The sequence below is a fragment of the Thunnus albacares genome, chromosome 1, assembly GCF_914725855.1.
Source record: "Thunnus albacares chromosome 1, fThuAlb1.1, whole genome shotgun sequence".
NCBI classification, from domain to species: Eukaryota; Metazoa; Chordata; class Actinopteri; order Scombriformes; family Scombridae; genus Thunnus; species Thunnus albacares.
The window spans coordinates 36,589,071-36,603,208 of record NC_058106.1 but is presented as its reverse complement, the minus strand read 5'-3'; the positions used below and the strand labels follow the sequence as shown (position 1 = coordinate 36,603,208).

General features: G+C 37.2%; 1 protein-coding gene across 2 annotated transcripts in view; it reads right to left on the bottom strand.

Annotated features, from left to right (window-relative positions):
* Positions 1-1,194: 1,194 nt before the first annotated feature.
* LOC122987416 (tetraspanin-18-like) overlaps positions 1,195-14,138 on the bottom strand; it is a 40,480-nt gene continuing 27,536 nt past the window's right edge. For both annotated transcript variants that reach the window (XM_044359304.1, XM_044359312.1), the window contains exons 3-9: positions 11,575-11,670; positions 10,249-10,443; positions 7,866-7,940; positions 5,727-5,825; positions 5,448-5,624; positions 4,191-4,274; positions 1,195-3,467 (exon numbers count right to left, since the gene is read on the bottom strand). In XM_044359304.1, coding sequence (XP_044215239.1) covers positions 3,420-3,467; positions 4,191-4,274; positions 5,448-5,624; positions 5,727-5,825; positions 7,866-7,940; positions 10,249-10,443; positions 11,575-11,670 — 774 coding nt within the window. In that variant the 3' untranslated portion in view covers positions 1,195-3,419. The remainder of the gene's footprint in view (positions 3,468-4,190; positions 4,275-5,447; positions 5,625-5,726; positions 5,826-7,865; positions 7,941-10,248; positions 10,444-11,574; positions 11,671-14,138) is intronic.

Below are 14,138 nucleotides of genomic sequence, written 5' to 3'. Positions count from 1 at the left end.
TATCACTTTTGTTTTTACAGTTATATCAGTTTACAAGCCTCGGTGTGGGTGTAAATGTACTGACTCTATGGTGACCAGGCAGAAATGTGATCCACCCAAATCAGGAGAAAAAAAAAACAGTTTGTTTTTGTGCCAGAGGGGAACAATCAGGTGATTTACATCCTGTAATGGGTAAAAACACACTACACACATGTATCATTAACAGTAAAAACAACCACTCAGTCATAATAATACAACCATAGAATAAATATGATTTACAATCCAAGTAAATGCTGAAAACTGCTAGTAAGTAATATGGACCTTGTGATGACAATGTTTTATGTAGTTTATTTCACTTTATTAGCAGTTTTTAATGTCTTTATTTCTATGATTGTTTGTATTATTGTTGTAGTTTTTACTGTTCATGTAACATAATGAGTTTTCTGTTTGTGGAGCAGCGTCCTTCAGAGTCAGACCTTTTAAATGTTTACTTCTCATTTTATAACTGGAAGCGGTTCAGCCATGATGTAATGTCTATACATATATAAACAGGAAGTTGTGGTGAGATTATTTTGACTTCTATTCCCATGGCAAGAAATGCACTTTCAATATACAGCATATACAACTCTCTTTTGTTAAATAACCACAACAAATATCTCGAGAGTATAAATCCAGAAATCCTCTTTCAGCCTCTTGAGGAAGTTTTCACCACAGTATCCATCGATATTTACACTCCAAAAGTGTCTGTACACTTTAAACGGAGCTGCACTGTTTTAATGAGTACTGTGTTTGACTTTATTGCTGGGACAGTTGATCAGTAGTGGGTCAAGTTTAAAAGACACAAAATTAGGTTGTTTTTTCTTTCTTTCTGACTTTTTTCTTGCTTGTGAAATAATCAATACTTTTACATCTTCAGGCCTCTAAAAATAATACAAATGAAACAATCTGAGGGGGAAAAATAAGTCTTTGGTTGTTGTTCATTTATCATGTCAAGTTAAACTGATAATTAGTGTCTTAATTTTAATGACCACAAGGTAAGAAGGTTGGGAAACACTAATATAGATAATATGTTTTGTTCTGCATGTGATTAGATTAGTTTATATCTATGATCTCCTGTGTTCGTAACACTTTTTTTATTGTTCCTCTTAAATTTACAGCTGACACTTCCCCACATGCAGCGTTTGTTCATGAAGGACAAATGAAACAAACCACCACTAAAATCACAGACATCAGTTTAATGTCACTCAGTGCCATTTACAGGTTTCAAAACACACGTACAGAAAAAAAAAAAGTTATTTTAGCTAAATTTCCATTTTATAACCACTGACAAAATTAACATGATTCCACTGTGCACAAAGAGAAAAACACATACTGTACACCAGCACAGTCCTACTGAGGTATATTTACACACACACACACACACACACACACACACACACACACACACACACACACACACACACACACACACACACTCCTTTTCATGAAGATGCATGCATTTACAGGTGCTCCATGACAAACTTAAATACTGAATACTCCTTTACTTATCTTAATACTTAAACGTTCAGACTCTCGTAAACAAACAATTAAAAACAGACTGTGAAAAGACGTTTAATGATTTATGACTCGTCTGAATGACAACGGGCCTCATGCACGACGCACAGAACTCGTCGCATTCACCAGTTTTCTCATATTCAGATTTTTCTCTCAGGTATGAATGAAGTCGTGTGCAGACAGTTCACCTTTCTCCTCAGGGGGAAAACACTTGTTTGAATTAGTATAACGCCTTAATCTGAATGAGTTCACAGTTTAAATATGTAACAAACTAAAAAAAATTAAAAATAGATAACCTGCAAAATGCAACTGTAATATCTGTAGTAATAAGTTCATGTTTTTTTTAATTTAGTCTATTATTTTGTTGGCACGTTTTAGCACAAATGACTTCTACAGTTCAGTAGTTAGATGGAACAGCTGCTTCGTGGTTTTTAAGCAGCTCTCTGTCCAGTATCATGTTGTGTTGCAGCTGACGGTGTAACATCACCTGCTGCAGGCAGATATCTCTGTGACTGTCACATGACGCCTCTCATAATAGTCATGGAGCACATTGCTTTAAAAGAAAGATTATCTAACTTCATGTCAAATCATTCGCTGCTCAGATGATTTATATTTTCTTATTATTTTGTTTTTTGTCCTTGAATACTGACACCGCTAACTTTATGTTTTTGTCTGCTGATTTGTAACAGAGGGAAATTCCTGTTTTTACTCTTTAGGAACATTTTTGTGAATGAAACTCGCACACAAACGGAGCGGAGCAGGTCGCCTTATATGGACATTTTTAGAGGCGTCGATTATGCTGCAACTCTGTTATTTTAAATAAAAGTTGAAGACTTTTCTGTTTAAATCAATTTTGAGGCTTTTGATTCATATCTTACACTGTAGCTGCACTCTAACTTTTATTCTCCTGTTTTATCTGTCTTACTCTATTTTATTGTCCATTGAACTCTTTTTAAATTGTATTTAAATGTGTCTTTTTTTATTGTGTTTCTTTTACATTCCATCTTGATGCCCTTTATTTTTTATGTAAAGCACTCTGAATTGCCTTGTTGTTGAAATGTGCTGTATAAATAAACTTGTCTTTCCTTAATGATGAAATCTCTCATGAAAAGGATGAAATGATCGATTTACAAGAAGTTTGTGACCTGAAAAGAGTTTGTTGAATCCGAGTTGAAACAAATCTCAGAGTTTAAAGATAAAACGTTGGTGCATGAAGCCCGTTGTGTTTTGACGACCGACTCAAACTACACGATCATCTTCACATTTCTCAGACTCTAAGTGTAGAAACCAAACATCTTTGATAGATATTATATCTTTGACAGATATTATGTGCTGGCTGTCGCCGGTCCCTGAACTGTTGTGCAGAACTGAACAGACTCTTCATGATCCTGAAAATCAATCATTATGACCAGCTGAGGTTATAAATCATGCTTTAAACTGTGTGGTGTGTGTTTCCATCTTTGCCTGGACACAGATTAAGTCCTGGACTAAAGTGACTTTAGTGTTCAGAATCGCGTCTACCGTTAACTTTGCCCTTAGTTTTTAGCTGGTAGAACTTCTAAGCACCAGTGTTAATCCTTTACTTGTGAGAGAGCAGTGCTGACAGTGCAGAACCTCGGCTTCAGGTCACAGATGACTTCCTGTGTGTGTGTCTATTGTGTCCAAAGCAGAACCTCAACCCCCCCCTCCTCCTCCTCCTCCTCCTTATCCTCCTCCTGCTGCTGCTGCTGCTGTGAAATACAAAATGATGTCACAAAACCAATGAGACACATAAACGATCACTGTACAAATACATTTCATATTTTACAGTTTTGTCTTCCTTCTACTTCTGCCTTCTTGGTGGCTGCTGCTGCCGCTGCTGCTGATGATGCGTCTGCAGGCGGCGGTTACTGGATGCCTCTGAATAAACACATTGCAAACACCATGGCGAAGAGCTGCGGAGACAACGAGACACACAGCGATCAGAGAGGTGAGAAAGGTGATGAGCTTTTGTTTTAAAGCTGAGGAGAGAAGCTCAAACCCTTCAAGCATGTGCAAAAAAGTCAACATTGATGGTACTCTATATTTTTCATATTGTCAACATAAAAAGATGAAAAGACAAAACCAACAATGTGTCTCTATTTTCTAAATTAAGCGGTTAATCACTTTGCCTAGAAAATGTCAGAAAATAGAGAAAAATGCCGGTTATAATTTCTTAGAGCCCAAGGTGATGTCATCAAGTCTTGTTTTGTCTGATCAAAAGTCCAAAATCTAAAGATATTCACTTTATTATCATGTATGAAATATAAAAGCTTCAAATCCTCAAATATGAGAAGCTGCAACCAGCAAACTTGTGGCATTTTTTCTTGAAGCTCTACTTTCACTTCACTTTCCTAAAACAGCTGTTCACTGTAGTTTTTTACTCAAACAAGAGAAGTTTGTTGGCGACTATTTTCAGCGGTGGATGAATCCATATTTGGTGCTTTGCTGACGATAAGAGAAACATATAATATCACCTCATCTATCCTTTAATTCTCTAGAGACAAAAAACAACCAGCTGTTGGTTTCCACAATAAAATACTGTTAAATATCATTACTCAGCATTTCGACTTCTACACTTTAACTACTCGAATGCAGATTATAAATGAAACAGTATTTGAATAAAAAGGAGTAAATACTTCAATTGTCAGCACCACGATGGCCATGGCTCCTGCTGTGTAGATGTAGGTCTCAAAGTAGTCCACCATCGCCGAGTAGCAGCCCTGCATGAAAAAACACAGCGATGAAGAGAACTACGACCATACTCAATAATCCTGATGTCCACTGATCTGCACACTATGTTTTAGTCTGTATTTAAGCGTTAGGGTTAGAAAGAAAGAGGAAATAATTTTGAGAGCATTAAACTCTTTTTGAAGCACAGTTTTGAAAGTCATGAATCATGTTTCTGAGATGGAGGAAGTACAACAATTCTTCACTTTAATTAAAAGTACGAATCCCCCAACACGATTGTAGTCCACGAAGTAAACAGTCTGCATTTCAGCTTTAATTAAAGGGGAACTCCACCAACTTTATATATCAAGATCAGTTAACTAGTTGAAACTCTTAAAATGTCTTCTGTGGCTCTGCGGAGCTTTGTCAAGTAACCCTGATGACATCATAGTGACTGAGAACAATCACGTTTCTCTGCTCAAGATTTTAAGCAGCGTTAACATAATGTTTTTGTCGTGTTAAAAAACAGTTATTCTTTCTTGTGTTGTGTGAGGTGACAATAATACTCTGCTAAATTACCTAAAAACTTATGTTAGTCTTATAAAACCTCATGTGAAACAGATTCTAATATCAGCTCAGGAAAGAACTGAAAAACACAAAATCTTTAACAGAAGCTACATTAGCTGATAAACATTTAATCAGCATTAAGTTGGATCCTGCTTTTTTCCCACACCTTGCTAATGTTAAAATGTTGATGTTAGTTATAAATGTCTTTAAGACACAAGATAAAGTTGTATTTTTTCAGTAATACTTGCACATTTCACTCTTTGCCTCTTGGATTTTTATTTTATTTCACTTAAAGCAGTTTTTACTCTAATGAAAAGGAGTTAAATTAACCATAAAAACAGAGTTGGACGATCTTGGCTAAAGTAGATTAGCTCAGCAGAGTAGCTGTAACTGTCATCTTTAGCAGAATTCACATGATTTGCTGTGATTAAGCTAGTTTTATACAACATTATTATATACAGTATGTGAAGTATTTAAATGGCTCAACCTGGACCAGCTGAAACATTAAAACACTGCTTACACATTAATGCATCAGTGATAATGAAATAAGTGTTTTTAAATTGTTGTATTGCTATTTTAAAGGATCTTTCAGGCGTGTGTATTCAAACTGACATGAAGTGCACTCTGGTCTGTGTGAAAAATGTGTTTTCTCTAATGACCTTGTTGTGTCGGAAGGTCACGCTGCCGCTCACACACTGCTCCATGCTGATGTGCTCCAGGTCTCCAGGGTAACTGTTCCTCTGGCAACAGGCCTCAGGGACCATCTTATTGGGGCTGAGAAGCCTGAAGAGACTTTCCTCGAAGTCCTCAGGGCCACTTACGCCACAGCAATCGAACTGCACAAAGAAACGGGATGGTGGACAACAGATGGTAAATATTGTCACACTGGGCTGATTATAAGGTGGAAAAAAGAGGTAATTGAAGAATTGATGCTTCACCGTGGTCATGATGGCGTTCCATGTGGATGTGAAGACATCCGTGTTGTTGTGACCTTGGTAGTGACGTTTCAGCTCCCTGGTGAAATACTCTCTGGTTAACTGTACAGAGATACAGACACAGTTCAGTTGTTGTTACCAGGTATTCATGACCTACAACTCTGAGGACTGTACGTCTGTTAAAAACACAGTTCTACCTCAAGCTTTCTTTTAAAACACTTTTGATATATCCTGTATTTACTGCACCAGGATAAGATGTCGCAGCCAGCTTCACTCCCATTCACACATACATACACAAACACTGGAGGTTCAACAGGATGCCGTTCATTGTGAATTTAACATCCACATAACATCCTGGCACAGTCCACCATGACTTCAGCGGTTTGACGTGAGGTTCAACTTTATGCAAATGTCCAGAAACAACCAATCACACTTGTTTGGATTCTCTCACCATCATGTCCTCATAAGACAAACAGTTATACAAACATGATGCTGGTTAAAAAACTCCTGTTCTGATGACTTTTTCAATGACACTGCAGAATTCCAGTAATCGTTATCATCACAACGCTGTGCAGTGCTGGGTTATAAATGAAGTTTATGATTAATTCCTTCGGCGAAGTCTGCAGAGTTGCTGACTTTTGGAAAGTCAGCTGACTGCTTGTTGATTTCACAGCGAGACTGTTGAATCCTAATGAACTTTGAAGGAGTGTGAGTCAAAAGTCTGTGAGTCTGTAAAGAGGAACACTGGCGATACACTATGCAGAAGTACTTCAAAAGCTGAAGGAAAAGCTGCTCATTGTTGTCAACGTCTTAATAACTTGACTTCCAGGAAGAAAAACAATGCATGGAAACACATCGGTCCTAAAATGAATAACTTGCACCAGTATTTTGGCAACGTGAGGAAATAACATTCTGAGCTGAAGACATAAATAACGTATCAACGCTAAACACGACCACAAGCCAGCAAGAGGGAAGAAGGCGGCTGTCACTTTGAGTCCATATGCATGAAAAGCTAAAATACTCCACATTTGTGTATAATAGCCGCATGAGTCTATGAGTGATGTAAATTCTGCCATCTGGCCTGACCAGCAAGTGTCTGTGTGGACATCATCATGCAGCCCAATATTTATAACCACATGGATCAACGTGCTCGAGTACAAGAATACTTTGCTGCTATTCACATCCATGTCTGTCTGTGAGGTCATCAGGGCCGATAAACCTCACGTGTAAAGAGACGTCTGACCGTCTCCAGTTTTCTGTGGTGCTTTTATGCACATGATGAACTCATCTGGCTGAAACATGGTGCATATAATGTTTGGACACTTTATAGATAATTATACATGTTTTAAAACTGTTAGAGAGAAAATTATGAGATGTAACTATAGGGACTGTATTTTCCTTTGATTATATCATCATCATCATCATCATCATCATCCATTAATTATAGAGCCCCTCAGGGGTCATGTGTTAGAACAAAAACACTGATGTGGAAACTCTGAATTCACATATAGTTTTCTCATTAACATATTTTTCTGTTTGTGTTGATCATGACGTCGTCAGACAAAATACAGACAAAACTACAAGTTAATGAAAACATCTGTGCGGTGAGATCTGCTATGATGATGCCACGAAGCTTCGGTTACTAGAACGCAGCAAGCAGCATAAATATTAATCGTTTATCATTTAAAAGCCTGCAGTTAAATAATTAAACCCTGATTATAAAAGCTGTACTTTCCTTAGTACTGGTTTCTGTTCTGTCTTGAATTTTAATTTTGTTGTACTGTGTTTTCATGTGTTATAATTTGTTTGTCTGTAATGTTGACTACCTTCTTGTAAAGTGTTCTGAGACTTCTGTGATTTTACACTTTAAATAAACTTACTTGACTTGCTCTGTCGCTGTACTTGAATATGAAAACCTTTTGCTGCTTCAAACCTTCTCTGTGGTCATTTATAGTAAAGGGTGGATGACTAATAATAGACTCAACAGGATTTCACAAAAGGAAAATGCATCAGTTGCTTAAACCTGTTGGTGCGACTGTAAAACAACAGCAGGAACTCTTTCTGGTATCAGCAGAATGTTGGGTGATGTACTGATTAACTAAGTTTTGTTCACTAACAAAGTGACCCAGAGACGTTACTCACATGCTCCCTGAAGAGGAACGCCAGGATGGCAGCTGCCAGCTCGGCCAGGAAGATGAAGAGGATGAGCATGAAGAACTGAGCCCAGTAAAGACACAAACAAGGTCACAGTGTTACCCAGAGAGCTTATGCTTATGGATTACTGTCATCTACACAGTAACTTACTCTACATAGACTGTCTAAACAAATATTACTATGACTCCAGATATGTGACATATATGTACAAACTGTGTACCACAAACAAACACACACAACATGCAACAGTAAGCTGACGAGGCTGTTAATAATAATTTCTCTGCCTGATGAAATGAAGGTCAAATAAATAAACACTGACAGTAATAATGATGAGAACTATTACATTATAGTCCTCTAGATGGCACACTTGTATTGTCTCAATCTGGCTTTACATAATGGAGGATAGATGGTTCAGTTCCTCTAACTCTCCTTACTGGAGTTTCATTATAATTGTTTACCATTTTTAGGCTGAATTAACACATAAATGTAAAGTGTATATTAAATTAAGCAGTACCAATCTGATGAAACACACACTGTACAGATATAGGGTCTTTTAATGTACAACTTCAACTATATTCTACTTAGATTCCCCCAGAATTTTTCATAATTCTGATTGATTGTGACTCGGGCTGCAACTTATTTTCTTTACTGACTAATATGCTCCTTGTTTTCTGGATTAATTGTTCTATATATATCTTGAAAATGTCAGAAAACTGTGAAAAATGTAATAATGTAAGACAAAAAAGCAGCAAATTCTCACATTTGAGAACCAAGAACTATCAAATGTTCTCGAAAAAATTACTAAAAACAACTTAAACGATAATTAAATATCAAAATAATTGCTGATTAATTTTCTTTTGATCAACTAATCAATTAAATCGACTAACTGTTGCAGCTCTACCTATGATCACTTCGCTCTAAAGCTTCTTCTGTCGTGCTCTGTGGGTGTCGTTCTCTCCTCTGAGTTTATGAGTCAAACGATAATGAAATGAAACAAAATAAAACAAATCAACCTCAAAAGCAACTAAATATTTCATCTTTAAGAAGCAGATGAGGCATTCATACTGCATGTTATACACTACTCTACACAGCAGTGCATGTAGACAGGAAGCAGCCGAAGAGTGGAGAGGAAACAAAGACTCAAACAGTAGCCATGGATATGTTGAAAAAGAGTAATTTTGAAGGTGACTATGTCCACTGGCCAGTTAGGAACTGCAGCCATGTACATAAAGCAGAAGAAGCTCTGAAGTAAAGCAGCAGAGATTTCAGGATCAATCAGAATGATGAAAAATGGTTGAAAATGTTTTTAAAGATCCCCTCCAATCATTTTAAAACATTAAAAATACTCTGTTTGGAATAATTGTGACTAATATGCTTTTTACACCAAAAAGTAAAATTACCTTGTTGAAAAACCTTAAAATTACGTCCTCTCACTCATGAAAAAATCTAGAATCTATGAATAATTATGCAAATATCGTTCATTTCAACAACTGAACTGCTGGACACAAGATGTCTCCTACTTCACTGTAAAGTCTATTCTTAGTGTTTGTGTACTGAAGGATTCAAGCTTCCACATCACACTTGTATTACAAATCATGGTTGTAGGTACACGCCTCAAGTCTGTCTTAAAACAACAGTCAGGAGCCCAAATAAACATTGAAACTGGTTTTGCTTGCTGTAATTGTTCCTCCTGTTCATACTGACCATTAGAATTAGAAACCCTTCACAATGTGTCTTTGTTAGCATTAGACAACAAGTCTTTTTAGCATCAAATTCCCTCTTTGTGTTTCCTCGGACAGTGTTTCCCTGTTGAGCTGCGGTGGAAGTATAGTAACAAAAAGAGGGACTTTGGCACTAAAAAGACTAACGTTGAAATCACCTCCATTGTAAGTGCATTATGAAGGGATCTTGTAATGGTCAGTATGAACAGGAGGACTGATTACAGCAAGAACACCCTATTTCAGTGTTCATTTGGGCTCCTGACTGTTGTTTGACTTGAAAAATTGTGAAACCATCATTGAACACAAATAAACTTTCCTCCGTCAGCAGATGAATGTGAAAACAAACTCTGCACAAACATCATTCTGCACAGAGAAGCTCAAGATGAAAAACACATTTTTGACTAGAGTGAGACTTTGAGACTCGTTTGTGACATGCTGTGACCAGAACCACATCATTACTCAACTAACTCTTGATTAAAGATCTGAAAATGTGCAGTAATGTTTTAGTGATGACAAAGTGTTTCACTTTTCCTACGATGATCCCACTGGATGTCATGATTCCCTGTTTCTTTCTGTCACAATAAAACCAGTGACTCCCTCTCTTCATCTTATTAATGAAAGATGACACTTGCTGACTGCAGCAGACTCACAAAGAGCAGCAGACATTTGTTCTCTCGGATGGCTCCGCAGCAGCCTAGGAAACCCAGCAGGAACAGCATGCCTCCCATGGCCAGGATGACGTAGACCCCTGTGAACAGCAGGGGGTTGGCTGCCACGATCTCCCTGAAGCCCATCGGGTCCAGCAGCACCCAAATACCGACACCCAGCAGGAAGGAGCCACCCAGCTGGGAGATAGGGGGTTAATTAGTCAGTTAGAACGATACGATGTGATCACAGATAATTAATAAGTATCCAGAGAATTCAGATTCCTGACTGGTGGGAAGAAAAAGACCAGCGAAATGCTGTTTTTCATTGGGGGCTGAAAGTGTTGGGGTAAGCAACAGTGTTAACATTCAGCTGGTGACTTTTGAAGTTGAAACACAGTAAACTTTCACTAACTGCTGATACTTGTTCAGCACATCAACATACTCTGCTGAGTCAGTCAGAATACAGAGTGTACAAGACTTGACAAAAATATTTAAAGGATCAAGCTGCTGATTTTCTGTTTTTCTTAGTGCCAACAAATCTTATGATGCAGCCAAACCAACAATGAACTGATCCACTTAGAAGTGTTGTGTGTGTATCCAAAGCCTGATATATCTTATGTATCTTTGTACTGAAGATCTTTGAGGAATTTACAATGAAGCACAAAGTCAAGAGGTTATGATGTGCAGCTGTTAGCTCATTGACGTGTTTTTAATCGTTTTTGGATGACAACGGAGGTCTACAGCACAGAGGGATAAGATCTATCAGGCTTTGGATACACACACAATAAGATTTGTTGACAAGAAGAAAAATATAGAAAATTGCAGCCTTATCCTTTGAATAAGTCCAATACAGCTCATACCAGCAGTAGAGTTAATGGTACCAAACAAAAGCAAACATATTTTGAAAGAGGTGAAAACCAAGTGAATAATCCAGGTTTGTAAACAGCCCATAGTTCATATTTTTGGTATGAAAACACATAAATAATACATTTTATTTTAGCTTGTCAGAATTTCATTTAGGTATTTTAATGTGATCTGGGTGATTTTTTTTCTGCATTAGCACTAATTGCAACAGCAAAATGACAAAAATAACCCAACAGACTTATTAATATTTTCTTTTATATTATCTTACGACTGGAAAACAACAAGGAAAGATGCTGCATATTATGGACACTATTATTCAAGTAATAATGTTTTTAATTTTCTGTCTTATGACATTTGCTCTTGTCAGATATTCTGAGAAACAAATCAAAGTCACAGATTTGTTTTTTGTCTGCTGCTTTCATTTCATTCTGATTTTAGACAACAGAGGAAGAGAGAAGAACTCACAAAGATGAAGAAGTTAAAGATGAACATCAGGTACTTCATACAGCTGAGGCAGTCCCCCTCCATGGCTGAGCCTCTCGCTGAAACCTCCCCCTGCCCCTACACACACACACACACACACACACACACACACACACACACACACACACACTTCTGTTGGTATTAAACATATAAGTAGAAAACTGTAGAAAAATATAATTTAAGAAAATTCAAACATATATACAGTTCAAAGAGCTGAAACAATTAGTTGATGATCAATTTATCAATCGTCAAACAAGCTAGGGAGTGGTAGCGAGAAAGCAGGTGAATGAGAGGAATAAACTGTTATTTTCTGATTGTTTCATGGCGGTTACAAATGAACACTCCCACACCCCACCTCCCACTCCCACACAACCTTGTGGAGGTGTGCTGCAACTCCTGATTGGTGTGAATTCATGCTTCAACTGGAACAGGTAAATGCATTATTTTAGTCTTATATCAATCATAAATGTGAAACATCTTACACTGTCGCTTTATGCAGCATGTTGCATGAAGGCACTGAAGACTTGGCGTTTGATATGAGCATACACAACAAGCAGCACAGAGAAAAGCATGATGACACATCAGCAGTGACAGTTTTTGTCAGTTCTGGGGACGTGACACTGACAGCCTGTCCCTGTGGGATCGTATGACACATGGAGGGACGTTGGCTGCTGGTGAGGAGGACATGTTGATGTAAGTGGGGCCAGCCGTGTGGGTGTGAAGAGGACCAACTGTGCACTTATGGTCCCTGATGGTGTTTACCAGTTAAAACTAACACATAGCCTCCTGTCACATCTGAGGGGACCAAAAGCAGTTTAGTTTAATAACGGCAAATTTAATCAAGAGCGAGACTACTGTGAAGGATTTCACTTGTTTTACCACATTGAAACTTTTAAACGATGATGCTAAAGGTTTTTATTTCTGATTAAATCTCATCAACAATTGTGTTTAGTTTGGTTTGATGAAATTACACATTTTGGAGATGTAGACATTTTTCATCCATGGTAGCTGTTTCTGCTCATGTGCATTTCTTCTATTTATTCAAGAGACAAAACATTTTCTTCTCTTTGGAGAGACATACAGTAACACAGCTAGTGATCAGAACAATAAACTGAGACACTTTCAGGAACTGGCTATAGTTTATATTACTACTGTTTTTAAAAGACAAATTAATTGTGTTAGTCTGTCTCACAATACTCTCTGGCGTCTCTAAGGAAGATTTAAATCTTTAAAAACGTAAAGTAAAAACGTAGTTTTTTGCCAATAGTTTCTGGACAACATTGGAGCTCTATGACACAGAGGAGTAAGATAAATCAGACTTTGGATACACACACAATACTTGTTAGTACATCAGTTAATTGTTGGTTTTGGTCTTTTCATGAGATTTGAGGACAATAAGAAAAAAAAACAGGATATGTAGAGTATCACCAGACATATGCTTGCATGTGTTGTTATCAGTGAGACTCTGGACATTTACCTCTTGTTCTTTTATACAATGTGTGATATGAACCACTGTGTGCAACACATTACAGAATAAAAACATGGAAACATGATGTGGGTGGTTTCACTGTTGTTACAACACAAAGCTGTGAAATAGTGGAATATTTTAAAAAGAAACGTAAATCTGGAGGGAATCCAGAATCCCTTCCTTCCAGAATTGGGTTGGAAAATTGCAGAATCCTCCAGAGGAAACAGCCCATCAAGGACCCGAAGGGCAGGCTGAACCTGTGTCTAGTCTCACAAGACCAAAATACTGGTCGCATCAAAACTCAGTCACATTTTTCAAGGGTATACCAGGAAGTTGCCCTCAACTTGATGAGCATGACCTGAATGGTTCATTAAACAACTGGCACTAGAAACTGCAAAGAATGTGTGCTCCAGATCTGAGTAAGGGATCCAGCAGGCCAGACTGCATGATGTGATGTAGAAATGCAGACTTTGCTGGATCTAGTCGCTGAATTTGGACACAATAGCTGTGAGACTTGTTTATAAAATGCTTTATATTGTTGTTTTCATCAATATCTGTATCTGCTCTATGGAAGTATGTGCTGTGGGTCTGATGGTGTCTATTTCACTGTGTTGTAATGTTACTGTATGATTCTACAACTGTGAAAACTTTAAATGAGAATAATCATTTTTTCTCTTTTCTTTATCATTTCTCTTGTGTGTGTGTGTAAATTGCTGTAGAAATAAAGTTGAGTTGAGTTAAATAATTCTTTTATTTATTTTTATTGTGTACTATTTTTTCACATTTAAATCTATCATTTGTTGAAACATTTCCATTTATTTACATTTCTCCAATCTTTGTGCAATGCATGCTGTATTTAATTAGATTTTCTGACTTTCATTTTATAACATTTTTTGATGTTTAAAATTGTCTTTTTTTTAGATTAACAATAAAAAAAAATCCTAGCTTGAAATAAACTGCTGCTCATGCAAAGAAAAATACCTTGAAAAACACCTTAAATTTGGGAGGTGAGATTTGTTTGCCAGGGTTATGTCTGGTGGGTGTCAGGTCTCTGAGATTAAAACCAGCAGTGAAGACT